Genomic DNA, 17588 nt, shown 5'->3' on the forward strand with positions numbered 1-17588 from the left:
GGAAAGGTGCTGGTATCCAGGCATATATATTAGCTTGGTGGGGAACATGTTGTCTTTTGAGTTGACCCGAAGAGCCTTGAGTCGTGTCAGGGCATTCAGCTCTCTTTCATGAGAAGGTGAGCTCCAGAGGTGTGGAACCACACCGCTGGAGCACACCTTCTCATGAAAGAGAGCTGTTAGACCGGTTGACTCAGCCATCCTGCAGCCCAGAGATGTCTTAAACAACCCAGTGCCTCAAGTCCGGTATTGCACTTCTGCTGCTACACACATAAAGGCTCAAGTGTCCATGCATTCACTTATTAGGAATGCCCTGAGACGACTCAAGGGTCTTCGGGTCAACTCAAAAGACAACATGTTCCCCACTAGGGTAATATATATGCCCGGGATACCAGTGCCTTGCCCGCAAGCTTCAAGCCACGCAAACCCTTGGCAAAGAGGTGCATCTATGTGAGATCAAAGTGTCTCTAATGATAACTGCAGTATCACCACCCGACCAGATTCACGATCAGCTCTAAAAATCTAATAACCGTTAGGTACAGTACTGGCAGCAGCATGATTTGTGACATCAGAGAGCCACATCTCTGTAAGACAAAGTACATCAAGTTGCTGGGTCAATATGAGTTTAGAAACCTCGTCAGCATGTTTCACTAAGGAACAGGTGTTCAAAAGCCCAATATGTAGACAAGGGGATGTATAGCTGTTATTCCCAACGCTATAACCACAAGAAGCACTGGTATCACAAGAGTAAGGGCTTTCAAGACTAACCAGAGATAAAATAATATCAGGGATAGCAGGATTTATAACATCAACAGTCTTAATAGTAACAGCCAGTTTAGAGCAGATAGTATGGGTGACAGGGGCAGGGAACGTAGCTTGTACAGATAGTGTAGATATACTCTCCTGGGCAATACGATTAGGGACAGTTTGTATGACATCTGAGTAAATTGCAGGGGAAGCGCAATTGGCAAGACTGGTCATATATTTCTGTAATACATCGTAAACACTAGAGCTAGTAAAAGGTACAGAGCTCGAAGGATGCCTCTTACCTATATTATTTCTGGCAAAGTCAATTGCAGGAAGCGCCTGCATAATGATGGGAGAACCTAGCGAAAGGTCAGGCGAGCGGAAGCGAAAGTGCGGAAAAACACAGGCTGGCACAGACCGGCCTAACTCACACACAAGCGCTCACGCGCCTGGTTGTGAGATAAGTAGTACTAAAGACTACATAACATGTGGGAAATGCAGTTCGGAACTAGTCTGTCACAAGCAACATAAATTAGGTAAAATCAATTCTAAAATAGGACTGAAACAAGATTTCTGGGTGCATCTGTGCAGGTTTTTCTGCTTCATTTGTTATAGCTATCATTGGATTTCTAGATAGTGAAGATTCCCCCTGCTAATAGCGCAGGGAGCTCTTGATTCTATTAAAGACGAGGAGGCGAGTATTATGCTTCATCTTCTCATTTATTTGCTCTCCCGCAGTTTCAACAAAATCAATAAAACAAACACATTTTTTTTTCCCAAAACTTCCTTTAAAACTTAATTTCCCATCAACCCTAGGTCCCTGTTCCCAGTGTCCTGGTCATGTGACCTAGTCCTTCCTCTTCCTGTAACCTCCTCTTCTTTGACTGCTTTTCAACTGCAATCTGAACCATTACTGAACTGTAAACTTGTTCCGGAAAGTCTCTGAACTGTAGACCTCTGCGGAAACGATCCCTCGCTTTCTAACTTGCGATCCTGATCAACTTGTCCCGTTCTTTTCTTGAACGTCTTCAGCTGTTCTTCTGATCGTCTCCTAAAACGGAAACAACAATACATGTTAGGGCGGCGGATACACACCCTATTCTGAGAGGAAAATCTTGTTATTCATTCCGATACATATCACAGTACATTACTTTGTCATCCTTTGTCTCTCCCTTGTATCTAGGGCGGGAAATTAATGCTCGCCTCCTTGTCTTTAATAGAAACTAGAGCTCCCTGCGCTATTAGCAGGGGGAATCTTCATTCTATGTCAAGACGGAGGCGAGCATTATGCTTGTTCAAAGCTTCTTACCATAGCTTCTGCTAATGTGTTAATAGGTCTAAAGTAAAACGTCCTGAACGTATTATCACTTGCCCAATCAGCTGCTTTCAATATATCTTGCAACGTTGCACCCTGCCTCAGTGCTTTGGACGCCCCTGCTCCTCACACTGAGTGTGCTCCAAACTTTACCATGTCCATTCCTGGTAGCGCCATAACTTCTCTAACCCATCTCGCTATGGTGGCTGTCGCTACACCCTTATGCGGCTTCCTGCGCGCTACCAGCAATTGCGTCGTCCCCATTGGTCTCAACTCAGCTGTCTTGTTCACATACTCTTTTATACATGCGGCCACGCACCATTTTGGGTGACCTTGCATATACGGGTATGTTATTGATGAGGAGTCTATCTTCGTCCTCCTGGCCAGATGGAATGTCACTCCGTCTGGACCGTATACCATTCTGTCTATTTCAAGGGCTCTGACATCTGCCACTCTTCTGCAGGAAATCATGCACAGAAGCATTGCTAACTTTCCTGACAGTCTGCCTAGCGATAAATATCTATTACTGGGCCAATCTGCTAAGAGTTGTGGTACTACTGTCACGTCCCATAGAGACTTGTATCTGGGTTGCGGTGGTTTTCTAAATCTAATCCCTTTCAGAAGTCTAATCATCGCTACATTCTCCCCTACTGGGGCACCTTCTATAGGATTATGGCCTGCTGATATTGCAGATCTATATTCTCCAATCTTTCTATAGGCTTTGCCATCCTGCAAGAGTTCTGCTAGAAAATTCAGAATCTCTACTTAAGGGGCAGAAGCGGGATGAAAACCTCTCCCTTTGCACCACCTTGACCATCTGTTCCATGCTGCGTCGTAGCTCCTTCTAGTCGACGGAGCCCATGACTCTGCGATGAGGCTCGCAGCTTGTGCCGAAATTCCTGGGAGATTCCAACGTCTCCTGCTATCCTGCATGCCATCAGCGGCAGCGTCCCCTTCGCTCTCAGAGGGTGATACAACCCAACTGGGTCCGTGAGAAGGTCTTCTCTTTGCGGCAATATTCTTGGATAGTCTGCTATCAGTTCCATCAGCGGTGGAAACCATACTTGCGACCTCCATATCGGGACTAGAATTATCAGATTCGCTGCCTCCCTGCGAACTTTCATTAAAGCTCTGCTTATCATTACGAATAGAGGAAACGCATATAGTATCTCTTCCCTCCAATCTTGTAGAAAGGCATCTGTCCCTGCTGCTGCTGGGTCTAACCTCCAGCTGAAAAATCTGCTCTTCTGTGCGTTCAGTCTGGACGCGAACAGATCTGTGTGAATCGGTTCCCAGAGCTCTCCTATCTGTTGGAAGACTGCTCTGTATAGTCTCCAGTCGCCGGAGTCCGTTAGATATCTGGAGTTCCAGTCCGCTACTACATTCTGGGCGCTGGTAGATATTCTGCTATTACCGCAGTCCCTGACTCCAGACAGGAGTGCCAAAAGTCCTTGGCTATTTCCGCTAACAATCTGGATTTCGTTCCACCTAAGTGATTTATGTATCTGACTGCTGAGATGTTGTCCATCTTCAGAAGGATACACGAATTCCTGTTGTCTTTCGTGAAGGCTCTGATTGCAAAGGAGCTGGCTAATAGTTCCAGACAGTTTATGTGCAGTTTGAGCTCCTCTGAGCTCCATCTGCCCCCTGTCTGGGTCTCTCCACATCAGGCTCCCCAGCCTGCCTTGCTGGCATCTGATTCTATGACTATGTCCGGGCGATCACCAAAAATGGCTCTGCCGTTCCATTCCTCCATGTTCTGGAGCCACCACTCTAGCTCTGTTCTGGACTCTCGGTCTAGCGGCACTAGCTGGTGGTAGTTGAGCCCTTGCTGAAGGTGATGCAGGGGTCCCGGAAATATCGCTTGGATGGATGCCACTAACAGGCCCACAATCCGCGCTATCGTTCGTAGTGATGTAGTTGGGCTGCCGAGACAGTTCCTTATCTCTCTTTTTATGTCTCTGATCTTCCTGTTCGGCAGCTCCAGGGTCGCTGTCCTGGTATCTATAATAAAGCCCAGGAACTCTATCCTCTTTACTGGCACCATCTCTGACTTCTCTCTATTCACAAGGAATCCCAGAGAGGTTAGGAGGTTCGCCACCCAGCTGGTCTGGTAGCGAAGAACATCTTCGCTGCTTGCCATTATCAGGATATCGTCCAGGTAGATGATGATCCGTATTCCTTACTCCCTGATCGCTGCTGCTACTGGCTTCATCAGTTTCGTAAACGCCCAGGGAGCGGACGCTAGTCCGAACGGCATCATGGCAAATTGCCAGAATTGCCCGTCCCAGTCGAACGCCAGGAAGGATCGGTATTCTTTTTCTACTGGGATCGTGAGATATGCATCTTTCAGGTCTATTCTGGCGAGCCAGTCGCCTTGCCTGAGTGTGTCTCTCAACTGGTGAGTCCCTTCCATTTTGAAATGGTTGTAGACTACCCATTTGTTCATGTCCCTCAAATTTATGACTGGTCTCACTTTTTCTTTTCTGTGGACCAGGAACATATTGCTGATGAACCTCAGAGCTCTGCAAGGCTCGATAGCTTGCTTCTTCGCTAAAATCTGTAGTTCTGCGTGTAACAAATCTTTCTCTGTTCACGCTGTTACTATTGGTCTGAGAGCATTGCACTGGGTTGGGGTCTGGGTAAATTGTATATGCAGGCCTCTGACTGACTGTAGCACCCAAGCGTCGTTGGAAAGCGCGCGCCAGTTTTCCCAGCACTTCGCTGTCCTCCCCCCTACCAAAGGATATGTGGACGCTCTCACCTGTGGGGACGTACTGTCCTCTTCCTTGTCCTCTGCCTCGCCTTCCTCTGGGGAAGCGACCTCTGGGTTGGAAGAACGTGTCCGGTTTCCTATCCTCCCAGTATTGCGCTCTGTTTGACTGAGGCCTTCTGGACGTTTGATGGCGACCGGCCGCTCGGCCTCTTTATCGACCGGTCCCTCCAAAAACTCTTCCGGGGAAGATCTTTCTTATTGAGACCTGTGCCTTTTCCAGCGAGGTGTAGGTCCCTATGAACCTCCCCATCTCCTTTCCGAATGTTTCATCGAAAAGCAGGCCCTGTGCCGCCTCGCCTGCCTCGTAAGAGGATAGGTCTCCTAATTTCTGGTCTATTTTCAGGAGTAATCCTCTTCTGCGCTCTGAGGATATCGCACAGTTTGCGTTCCCTAACAGACATACGGCTCTTTGAGTCCAGTTTGCCAACACCTTTGGGTCAATCTCCTCCCCTGTATCCTTCGCTCGCTCTGCCAGGTCCATAATCTTTGCCAGTGGGCCAGCTAGATCCAGGACCTTCTCCTGGCAACTCCTCCAGGAGCGATCGATCCCTTTTCTAGGATCCTTGTTTGATTTAGCCACAAAAGCTAGCATTTTGGGATCTAATTCCGGTGCTTCTGCCACCTTTCCTGGGAGTTCCGGTCTGGGGCATTCCGCCCTCATCCTTTGCCTCACCTCCTTCTCAAGTGCTTTTTGAAGTCTTTGTGTCATATATCGCGCCACTCTTGAAGAGGGCACCCACTCTGAGGATTTTGTGTTTCTGGTCTCCTCTGGCTGAAACATATCGGAGGTCTCCTCCTCAATATTGTTCAGTTTTGTCAGTCTCTTTTTTGGAGGTGGTAAGCTCCCTTCATCTCCTTCCTTCTCACCTTCCTCCTGCGAGGATGTAGGAGATTCTGCGACTTCCTCTTCCTGAGGGATCTCTTCCTCTGTGTCTCCCATATTTTCTTCCCCTGGGTAGGGGGTCATGAGGCATGGCACCCCCGACTTGGACATGAAGGTTTCTTTTAGCCTAAGGAAAGCGGCGGATGCCTCTGGGGCCTTTGGATCTACCCCTTCGCGTTGGCCCGGGGGGTCAGAAGAGTTTGTGCTCTACCGGGCCGTACTACACCCCTGAGGGCCCTCTGGCGCAGCCCTTGTGGACGTGCTTGCTCGTGGTGTGGTGCTTCTATCTCTTTGACTCAGGAAGGATTCAATTGTATGCAGGCGTTCCTGCAGGGGTCTGACCCCAAGAGCCACTGCCTCTACGAGTGATTCACCTAGCACATCCTTGAAGCTTTGAGCCAAGTCTTCAGCATATGTGGCTTCTAGCTCCTCCTCACCCCATTCATATTCAGCCATGATTCGTGCTGGCTGGTGCCTTGTAATACCTGTGTAGGTGTCTTGGCACGTCCACTAATCACTCTCCACTTGAAGCTGCACCTGTGCTGCTAGGCAGCTTCTGTAATAGTCAGTGTTGGGCACTGTAATGATAACGTGCTCTGTCTGAGCAGTAACGCTGTAATATATGCTGTAATTGAGACCTTTATAGTCTCCATGTCTCTCGAGGCAACTAATACGATTGTCACTGACAGGAGACCGGGGCGCAATGCCAGCGAAACGTTACTGAGCGTTTTGGCCCATCCTTCCCAACGGAGGGGGCCGCATGGTCTTCCAATCCTAATGCCGATCTCTCAGCATTAGGCTCCTCCCCCGTGAGGGTGGGGGCAGCGAGCGGGGCTCTGTTCGAGCTCCACTCCGCCCCCCCAAGGGTGGGGGCCGCCGCTGTGCTCGCGCTCCAGGGAGCGGGTTGCGGCGCTGACAGGCTCACGTTGAGGTGTGGGGGCCAAGACCTCGCTCGCGGTCCGCGCCGCGAGGAGATCTTGATAGACTCCTCCGGATTCGTTCCTTCACGATGTGGGATATCAACGTTCTGGCGAACCCCTAATGTGCTGGAAATGCAGCACGGGGCCGCCGCACTGTAAAATCAAATTAAACCTAATTCCCAACTTTGGAATTTTACGCTGCACGGTCCCTGCGCTTGCATGCTATATGCTAATGTAAATTTTAAATATATATACAGTCACTTCGTCTACTACCCTTATACAAATGCTGTGGAATTACGCAGCTAGATGAAAAGGGTACTTATCTCTGGAGAGCAGGAAAAGAAGAGGAGGTTACAGGAAGAGGAAGGACTAGGTCACATGACCAGGACACTGGGAACAGGGACCTAGGGTTGATGGGAAATTAAGTTTTAAAGGAAGTTTTGAAAAACATTTTTTTAAAACAAATGTGTTTGTTTTATTGATTTTGTTGAAACTGCTGGAGAGCAAATAAATGAGAAGATGAAGCATAATGCTCGCCTCCGTCTTGACATAGAATTAGCACTTAGAAAATCCTATGTCATAAGTTTATGAATGGGGGAAGTATCTTACCTTTTTCTAAGTGTAAATGAAATTAATGTGATGATTTTATGATTCCTTTTATTCGGGACCCTTTTTAAATTTACTTTTTTATGAAATGGATACACTCTTATGAAATCTGTATGAAGTGTTATATTTTATTTGTATGCATTTTTTTTATTTTGATATTTTACTTTTTTTCATATGTATGTCCATGATTAAGGCCAAAAGTTACTTGTTTAACTACATGACCAATAAATAAAAAAAAAATTAAAATTAGGTACTAGCCAGAACTCATGTAGTGGTACACAGATAGGATGGAGATAAATGTGAGGAGAAACACACATCCTATGGGCGTGTTTGGTCATTTACCACCCAATGATTAGCCATGGTTATTTAATGCCTATGGCATTACCACCAACTACCTGCCCCTCGCCACCAGAACATAATCTTTCTGGAACTCTTTGAGCAAGCTCTATCACAAAGTAACACCAAATGTGTTTGCTGTATAGGGCCAACCAGTGTTATATCTGAGCATTCTTTTGAGTGTTTTATTACTTGATTGCCTCTGTAAATGAGCTCCTGGTGTAATAAAAATCTTGTCATGTGTGTCTTTAGCCAGATGATTTTATAAGCAATATATTTCTCAATGCCTCTGTTCCTTGCACTGAAACCCTTAAATAACCAATCACAAGGCCAACAGTTTTGGCTTGCACATAGGTATTGGACAGACATTTGCCAGGCCTTGAAAGCAGATGAATCACCCGCCAAGTCCCTCATACGCCCATTCACTTCTATGGGCCTCTCACTCGCCAAAAAGAAAATCGGTTGTTTTCACCCGCCTTGGTGACAAAAAAGGTTGGGAACTATGGCATATGGACAGAAAGAAGTCCATTCCCAGGCATTTAACAAGTGAAAGAACTATTGCACAAGTGCATGTAGACCAGAGATCCATCTTTTGTGAAGCTGTGTTCCTGCATTATGGGTGGCACACTTAATGTGGACACAGCGAAGCTGTGATCCGGTGCACTGCCTGTAAGCTCAAATTGGGATCAGTAAAAAAAAATAGAACATTAGTGGTATATGATCTTGCTGGACTAATATAGTGTTAGGTGTATATCACACCCAGTGCCCCACGGTCTGGGTCTTAAATGTATGTGTTTTGCCAACTCTCAAATGTGATCAAAATATCCAATGTTAAGTGTTTGCAACGCTATATCTAATTGTACACCATGTAATTTTGTTTAATATATCCTTGGCATGGGATGTTATGTCTGAACTATCCGTTATCTCGGCAGCTGCGAGTGTTGTTTCCCGCTCCCCAGCCCTGCCACCCAGGGCTTTAAGTGGGCCGGGGCCTGCCGGGGCCGGGCCCCGGCAGTCTCCAAAAAGTGGGACTGAGCCGGGGCCCTGCCGGGGCCCCCGTCCCACCGCACGCAACATTGGCGGGATGCATTATCCCGTCGCGGCGGCAGCCGCGACGGGTGATGCGCCTGCCATGAAGTCAGGCGATCTGACAGAAGTGGCAGCCAACCACAGCGATGCTGTGCCTGGCTGCCACTTCTGTAAATCATAGTAACTGCCTCTGGTGACCTCTCGCGCGAGGGGTCACCAGAGGCAGTTACTGTCCCTTTGTTTACCCAGGTCGCCGAGGCGTCTTTAACCCTCGGCGAACCTGGGGATTCCTTGACATTTTTCGAGGTTTACGAAAGATGGCTTGAAAAGTACACAATTCAAGCCATCTTTTATAAAGCTTTGCCGACGGACAATTTTGTCCGTAGTCAAAGCTTTATAAAAGATGGCTTGAATTGTGTACTTTCAAAGCCATCTTTTATAAAAACCGAAATGTTTTTAAAAAAAAATGGCCTGAAAAGTAGGCAAACCGTAAGGTATGCACACACACATATATATGCATGTTATATATCTGTGTGCGTACCTTACTATGGTTTGTGTACTTTGCAAGCCATCTTTTCTAAACATAGAAATACATATTTCTATGTTTAGAAATGATGGCTTGCAAAGTACACAAACCATAGTAAGGTACGCACACAGATATATAACATGCATATATATGTGTGTGTATACCTTACGATTTGCGTACGTTTTAGGCCACGCCCCCCACAAGCCACGCCCCCAAATGAGGCCCCCCCTCGATTTCTTACCCCACTTAAAGCCCTGCTGCCACCCATCGGCTTCGAGACTTCCGGGAATGTTATACTTTCACTTTGGTGGCGCAGGCGGATGCCAGATATGGAAAAAGTAGACAACTGTCGGGCGTCAAAACACTGCCAGCTTCCCTATTCTGACCCGAGCTCAGGCTGCAGGGCTTCCGGCTGTGGCAGAGGAGGAACCGTTCCCTCGCCCTCGGCACCTGACATCGGCCGCCAGACCGAATCCTCCTTCTCTTCGTGGAGGGTGCTGTGTGGCCTCCAGACTCCACTAGCAGGGCGACGGGGTGTGGCAGTGTCTTTTCATACGACGAGTCTGGGGACACCAGGGAGGCCGACATGAGCACTGCGCCTGCGTGTGCCAGTGCTCCGACTCTCTACAGACATCCATGGGCATGACATGGAGCCAAGGGGTCCTGGAGGAGGCGCTGTTGGGCACACCGTGGAGGACGGTGGGGCTTTCCAGTGGAATCCCCAAGGGTAAGGGCTGGCAACAGGCGCGGCGCCACGCAAATGCCAATGGGCTACAACGTTCAGTACATTTCATAGAAAAGTGTATAGTGAATTCTGTACCGTCGTGTACCCTGACTTCTTAACCGAGATACTGTCGATCTTGAAACCATAACGCAGAGCTCACAAACCAGCCAGGCCTAAAAATAGACTTCCGTAGTGAGCAAAACATGCTCGAGTATGGTGGTGGAGCTAAGCACGTAGGTTGGATGCGCTTTTTGGAGGTTCTACCTGGTAGAGGAAGGTGGGGGGGGGGCGTTTTAATTAAAGGGACGGTAACTTAAAATAGTGTATATTAAGAGCATGGGAATAGTAAAAAGCCATTCCGCTGGTGTGGCATGACACGTGCCATGACCAGCCCACTTTCCCAATGCACTGACATTTGACAGACTCTTATATTAGTTGTTAAGTGTTTTTTTTCTTTGCTTTTTATAGCAGACCGTTTTGATCACATTTGCCGTCGCTTCATATTTGTAGATTTCTTTTTGCCTGCTAGGATAATAATACCCATATCGGCTGGTGAACATGATAGTACATTGTAAAGATGGTTGCCAGGTCCACCGCTCTTGTATGGCCCGGCCCCAGTTCTTGCCTAGATCTTTACCTTGCTTGTACAGTGTCCAGCGCCGCGGAATCAAGGGACACACTCTTATAGGTCAAGGGCACAGGCCCTTAAGATTGGGGAGTTGCACACGGAGTACAGAGGAGGTAAAGCAGTGTTAGGGAGAATTCTCTGTAAAGGCTAATTTCCCAAACCTAGTGAGTCGCCCAGCAGCTTTGCTGGATTTTTGGGGTTTATTTTTTTCTCCTGCTAAGGGTGAGACTCTTTTTCTCCCACTCTTAGACATGATTTGAGGTGTTCCTTTGACTTTGTATGTGTTCTATGGGCTATGGGGTCCTTTACCCCATAAGGTTTAATGTGTTTTTGATATGTGGGTTACACAGCACCCTCCGTGCAGTAACCCATGGGTGTTGTAGCGACCCACAAACATAGACTCCATACCCTGGGACTGACTACTGTCTCCTAGGGCATGTAAAGTCAACATTGGCTTTACTAGTCTTAAATTGTGAACAGAACCAGTACAAACCATCATATTGTGGACGTACTGGCCGGGGCAATTCGATTTCCCCGGGGTCTGTTGTTCGAGGGGGCACTGTCCAATCCCCCCCGACCGAGTTTTGGCTGGTGGCAGTGGATACTACTTTTTATATTTGACCGCAAATTTATTCCTATAGGATTTTCCCATTGTTCGAGGCTACCACTTTTTAATATAGCCTCGAACATACTGCCGGTTTATTAAATTAATATAAATTCACCGGTTGGTATTTTTTTGCCGAAACTTGGTTCCAAAATGGCGTTTGTGTTCGCTTCTGTGACTCCAACCCAAGTCGAGCCCTTTGTTCCACTTTTTGGCGGGCTTCTCCACAGAAGCCTCCAAAAGTGGTGCCACTCTGTCTGGGTACCACAGGGGGTTTGAGAGGGGGTTTAGGCACCCTGGACTGAGTTGCCTCGGCAACTCAAGTCGCACTCTTGTGTGATTGGCCCAAGTGGTGAGCCGCCCTGCTCACCACTTAGCATGTTTGAGTGACAGCTAGGCTGAATGAATGGGGGTTTTCTGCATAAGAGCAGGGCTTTGGGGACTGGAACTTCAGAAGTCGCCACAGGACCTAAAGAATCCGAGGAGGGAGAAGCCAAGCCGACCTGCAACAACGACACCACCGGTGGAGCCCTGCAGAACCGTCTCACCACTTTTACCGACGACAGAGGAGATCTCCAGTCCGGAGAGTCTTCTTCTTTTGACTGGTGGGGATAACCAGTTTGCCCGTCTTTTCGCCTTCCTGGACCATCTCGTGGCCGCCTTGCCTGTGCCAAGCACCCCGGCAACCGGAACACCACGGTTTACCACTACCGCGAAGAAAAGGGTAGTACCTTGTAACCGGAAAACTCCCCGGCTGGTTTCTTCCCTGGCAGTGCAACGACCTTCATCTTTCCTCCACGTCGAGACCTCCTCTTCCTCTGGACGAAACACTGACTTGCACCCGCTGCCAGGAACAACTGCCCCCGCTGGAGCGTTCTTCCCATTTCAGGTACTGTGTCCCGCCTGGCTTCCCTTGCGACAGATCGTTCGGGGTGACAGTAAATCCTCGACTTTCTAACCTGAGTTAGCCTGGGGCCCGTTAACTAACTTTTCCTGACTTGATCTCAATCTTTTGTGAGCTATCTACAAAGACTCTTTGGGCATAACCCCACTGTGTGATCCTGGACACATTTCGCTTGCTCTCTCTAAGAGTGGGCCTGGCATTTGAATTCCCTTGCTCTCCAGTAGACTTTGCCTAACCTGCCTCACTGTGGTTCTTTGAAAAGTATTGAAATTGTGTGCTTTCCTAACTCTGCCTTTTCCCTCCACTTTTCTGTAACTTATTAGAGTGCCATCTTATGTTAAGCGCTCACCCCTGTCTGAAAATAAGTGGTGTTTCTCATTAAGACTTGTCTAATAAGTAATCAGGGTTGTATGTATATAATAGTAACTGTGTGTTGAATTTACTTACCTCTTTTTGTGCTAGTGTAATTTACAAGTGTGTCTTTAAATAAATAATTATATACTTTTACACCAAAGCTCTGGTCAGTGTTTGCTTGTGCTACTGTATCTTTGTACCTATTGTGTATCCTCTATATACTGCCTAACTCATCTTGAGAGAAGTCTGACTGCTCAGCCACAGCTACCAGGTAAATCTGGGTGGAACACACTGCTACCAATTGGGTTTACTGCCAACCACCTGTAGTCCTAAATCTTTTGCAGTGGTCCCTAAGGGAACTGCACAGGTTTCTGCCTAACACTGGTATACAGCGGTGGGATTTGTATTGAGTATACATTTTAGTGTGCTTATAGATACCTTAGTGCAACTAACCACAAAGCTTAGCACTAAAGAAGTTATTTTCTAACCTGTCAACTATGGAAAGTTATGGTCAAGAGTCCCTTGCTACAAAAACTGCTGATTGTTTAAGAGTTCTCTGTAAGCATAAGAATCTCCTGACTAAAGGCAAGAAAATGGAGCTAATAGAAAGGTTGTTAGCAAACCAAAGTCTGGATGGTGGTTCAGAGGAACCTACCACTTCAGCAACTGTAGATAACAGCAATGATATTGATATGAATGTTAGTATTGATAACTGTGAGTCAGAAGCAGAAGAGGAGGGGGAAGATGATAGAGTTGTCTCCCCTGGGCCCCTACCTGCCCTGCCAGCTGTACCTACTGGACCTTTACCAGGTCCCACACTTACTCCCCAATATATGGAACTAGAAAAAATGAAGCTTGAATTAGAATTCAAAAGAATTAGTGCTCAAACAGAACAATGGCACCAAGAACTAAGGCTCAGAGAAATGGAGCTCAACCATGAGCTAGAAATGAAAAAAATGTGGAAAGTGCTTCTCTCTCCGAATCCTCGAGTTCCAGTCCCAAAAGACCCTGGATGCCTAAGGAGTTGGTGGGTATGTATGAGCCTAAGTTGGATGTGTTGGATTGGTTGAGTTTGTTTGAATATAATCATGGGCTCCAGAACATTACAGGAAATGAGTTACTTTCCTGGTTGTTCTCTAGGCTCCCCCCTGTTGCAACTGATGTGGTAATGGAGTTGGGGGAGGAGGATAAGAAGGATTATGAATGTGTGAAGCTAGCTTTGATAGCTAGATTTGGGAAGACCCCTTCCCAGTACCTTAAGAGGTTTAGGACCCTCAAAAAGAATGATGGTACCCCTTGGGATACCAGGATGAGTGAAAGTTTGAAAAACTTAGAGGGATGGATTAAGGGTTACAAGGTGAACACTTATGAGGGAATGAGAAATCTTGTTATGTTGGAGTCAATTTATGATGCCTGCTCTCCTGAGCTCAGACAGTACTTGGCTGATTCAAAGGAATTAGATCCTAGAAAACTAGCTAAGGCTGCTTGCTTGTGGGTTGCCAACAGGGCCACTCACAAGGATTCAGGGGTTACTCAGAAAAAGGATGAGGAAAAGCAGCAACCAAAAGAGAACCAAGAGATTTCTAATACCTCCCAACCCAAAGAGGGCCCAAAAAAACCAAATAACCAGGGTAAGCCCCAGGGTGAACCACAACAGGCTAGTGTACCTTCTGGTCACAAACCAGAAGGCGGTCAGGCCAAGCCACCCTTTCAGAGAGCATTTGGAACATGCTATCTCTGTGGGGCCACTGACCACATCGAAGGAGATCCCAGATGTAAGGGTAAACCTACAGGGATCAGCACAGTCTCCTTAGCCTTCACTCCTGAGGAGGAAGTCCAAATGGCTAGTGCTCACTTTGAAGTCTTTGCTGAAGAACCTTTGGGTTTTCAAGCAAGTGTAACAGTAGAGTCCATGGGTCTGGTTAGTGATCAGAATAGGAGTGTGTACAACTCCATACCAGAAAACTCTAAAGTTTATCATATTGACAGTGTTCTTGTCAATGGCCAGGATACTCCTGTCAGGCGAGACTCTGGGGCCAGCAGAACCCTAGTGGATGAAAGCTTTTTCAGTCCCGAGGATGTTGCTAAGGCACCCAAAGGTCCCACTAAGAAGTCTGGAGGCCCTGTCCAAATGGTTCCAATTCTATCAGCCCTCATTTAGTGTAATAACATGACAGTGAAGATTCCTGTCAGTGTTCAGACTGAGGTGCCTGGGAGAGTCCTGTTGGGGAATGACCTAAGAACTCTAGGAGTAGTATCCAGTACCCCCAGGCCTCCCAGCCTGGAGACCCAGAACCAAACCTAATTGGCTAGAGAGGCCACCTTAAGGAACCCTTCTAAGCCTGTGTGAACCTCTACTGAGAACCCCACTACAAGCCCTGGTGTTGGTAAGTTGACCTCTGACCCAGGCAAATTTCAGGCTAAAATGTTAGGGAAATGGGAGCCCCAACCAAGCTCCAACATTGTTCCCCCAGTTCTAGAGTCTGTGACCCCCCTGCTTCTGAGGAAGAGGTGGATAGACCTAGTGGAACCCTAACTAGGCCTAAGAGAACTGGTATTTCTCAGTGCTGGTGGAAAACCAGAAAAGAAAAGTCTAAGGCCAAAAACCTTCAGACTTTTGGACCTTCCACAGAAGACTCCAACCCAATTCCTAGTCTTAAGGGGGAAACTCCTAAAGTAGGTAAAGGTAGATCTAAGAGGAAGGAGAAGCATGTACCTTGCTTATCTCCATCCCCTCCAACCAAGAGGCCTAAAACCCAACCTTCTCCCAACAGAGAGGTGGTGAGGACCTCTGGAGGTCCCTCTAGATCTAAGGGAATCCTTTATAAGCACCCCTTAAAAAAGCCTAACAGAGGTTCTGAAGTTGTACCAACTTCTGAGGGACTGGTCAACCAGATCCCCTATAACTTTAAAAAGACTAATGTTCCTCAAAGGGTTTGTAGGTCATATAGCTTACAAAGGAAAACCTTTGACTCTACCACTGAACATAAGTCAGGGTGTCACCACCAAAATGCTGATGGTCTCTCTAGGATGTATGTCATCGACTAGAGGTATGAGATTCATCCAGGAGTGGATTAAATCCTCCTGTCCCTTAGTCTGGGGGGGGAGTGTTAGGGAGAATTCTCTGTAAAGGCTAATTTCCCAAACCTAGTAAGTCCCCCAGCAGCTTTGCTGGATTTTTCGGGGTTTCTTTTTTTCTCCTGCTAAGAGTGAGACTCTTTTTCTCCCACTCTTAGACATGATTTGAGGTGTTCCTTTGACTGTGTATGTGTTCTATGGGCTATGGGGTCCTTTACCCCATAGGGTTTAATGTGTTTTTGATATGTGGGTTACACAGCACCCTCCGTGCAGTAAGCCAGGGGTGTCATAGCGACCCCCAAACATAGACTTCATACCCTGGGACTGACTACTGTCTCCCAGGGCATGTAAAGTCACCATTGGCTTTACTAGTCTTAAATTGTGAACAGAACCAGTACAAAGCATCATATTGTGGACGTACTGGTCGGGGCAATTCGATTGCCCCGGGGTCTGTTGTTCGAGGGGGCACTGTCCAGTCCCCCCCGACCGAGTTTTGGCTGGTGGCAGTGGATACTACTTTTTATATTCGACCGCGAATATATTCCTATGGGATTTTCCCATTGTTCGAGGCTACCACTTTTTAATATAGCCTCGAACATACCGCCGGTTTATTAAATGAATATAAATTCACCGGTTGGTATTTTTTGCCGAAACTTGGTTCCAAAATGGCGTTTGTGTTCGCTTCTGTGACTCCAACCCAAGTCGAGCCCTTTGTTCCACTTTTTGGCGGGCTTCTCCACAGAAGCCTCCAAAAGTGGTGCCACTCTGTCTGGGTACCACAGGGGGTATGGGAGGGGGTTTAGGCACCCTGGACTGAGTTGCCTTGGCAACTCAAGTCGCACTCTTGTGTGATTGGCCCAAGTGGTGAGCCGCCCGGCTCACCACTTAGCATGTTTGGTGACAGCTAGGCTGAATGAATGGGGGTTTTCTGCATAAAAGCAGGGCTTTGGGGACTGGAACTTCAGAAGTTGCCACAGGACCTAAAGAATCCGAGGAGGGAGAAGCCGAGCCGACCTGCAACGACGACACCACCGATGGAGCCCTGCAGAACCGTCTCACCACTTTTCCCGACGACAGAGGAGATCTCCAGTCCGGAGAGTCTTCTTCCTTTGACTGGTGGGGATAACCAGTTTGCCTGTCTTTTCGCCTTCCTGGACCATCTCATGGCCGCCTTGCCTGTGCCAAGCACCCCGGCAACCAGAAAACCACGGTTTACCACTACTGCGAAGAAAAGAAGAAAAGGGTAGTACCTTGTAACCGGAAAACTCCGCGACTGGTTTCTTCCCTGGCAGTGCAACGACCTTCATCTTTCCTCCACGCCGAGACCTCCTCTTCCTCTGGACGAAACACCGACTTGCACCCGCTGCCAGGAATACTGCCCCCGCTGGAGCGTTCTTCCCATTTCAGGTACTGTGTCCCGCCTGGCTTCCCTTGCGACAGATCGTTCGGGGTGACAGTAAATCCTCGACTTTCTAACCTGGGTTAGCTTGGGGCCCGTTAACTAACTTTTCCTGACTTGATCTCAATCTTTTGTGAACTATCTACAAAGACTCTTTGGGCAAAACCCCACTGTGTGATCCTGGACATGCTTGCTCTCCCTAAGAGTGGGCCTGGCATTTGAATTCCCTTGCTCTCCAGTAGACTTTGCCTAACCTGCCTCACTGTGGTTCTTTGAAAAGTATTAAAATTGTGTGCTTTCCTAACTCTGCCTTTTACCTCCCATTTTCTATAACTTATTAGAGTGCCATCTTATGTTAAGCGCTCACCTCTGTCTGAAAATAAGTGGTGTTTCTCATTAAGACTTGTCTAATAAGTAATCAGGGTTGTATATATATAATAGTGACTGTGTGTTGAATTTACTTACCTCTTTTTGTGCTAGTGTAATTTACAAGTGTGTCTTTAAATAAACTATTATATTCTTTTACACCAAAGCTCTGGTCAGTGTTTGCTTGTGCTACTGTATCTTTGTACCTATTGTGTATCCTCTATATACTGCCTAACTCATCTTGAGAGAAGTCTAACTGCTCAGCCACAGCTACCAGGTAAATCTGGGTGGTACAGACTGCTACCAATTGGGTTTACTGCCAACCACCTGTAGTCCTAAATCTTTTGCAGTGGTCCCTAAGGGAACTGCACAGGTTTCTGCCTAACAAGCGGGAAG

The 17588-nt window shown here is 47.4% G+C and overlaps 1 protein-coding gene across 1 annotated transcript in view; it reads left to right on the top strand.

The window, feature by feature from the left end:
• The first annotated feature begins 9437 nt into the window (after nt 1–9437).
• Nucleotides 9438–17588, top strand: part of LOC138515934 (NACHT, LRR and PYD domains-containing protein 3-like) — a 661296-nt gene continuing 653145 nt past the window's right edge. The window contains exon 1 of the mRNA XM_069630701.1: nt 9438–9862. Coding sequence (XP_069486802.1) covers nt 9783–9862 — 80 coding nt within the window. The 5' untranslated portion in view covers nt 9438–9782. The remainder of the gene's footprint in view (nt 9863–17588) is intronic.

This window comes from Ambystoma mexicanum, chromosome 6q (assembly GCF_040938575.1).
Source record: "Ambystoma mexicanum isolate Mex_15411 chromosome 6q, UKY_AmexF1_1, whole genome shotgun sequence".
NCBI classification, from domain to species: domain Eukaryota; kingdom Metazoa; phylum Chordata; class Amphibia; order Caudata; family Ambystomatidae; genus Ambystoma; species Ambystoma mexicanum.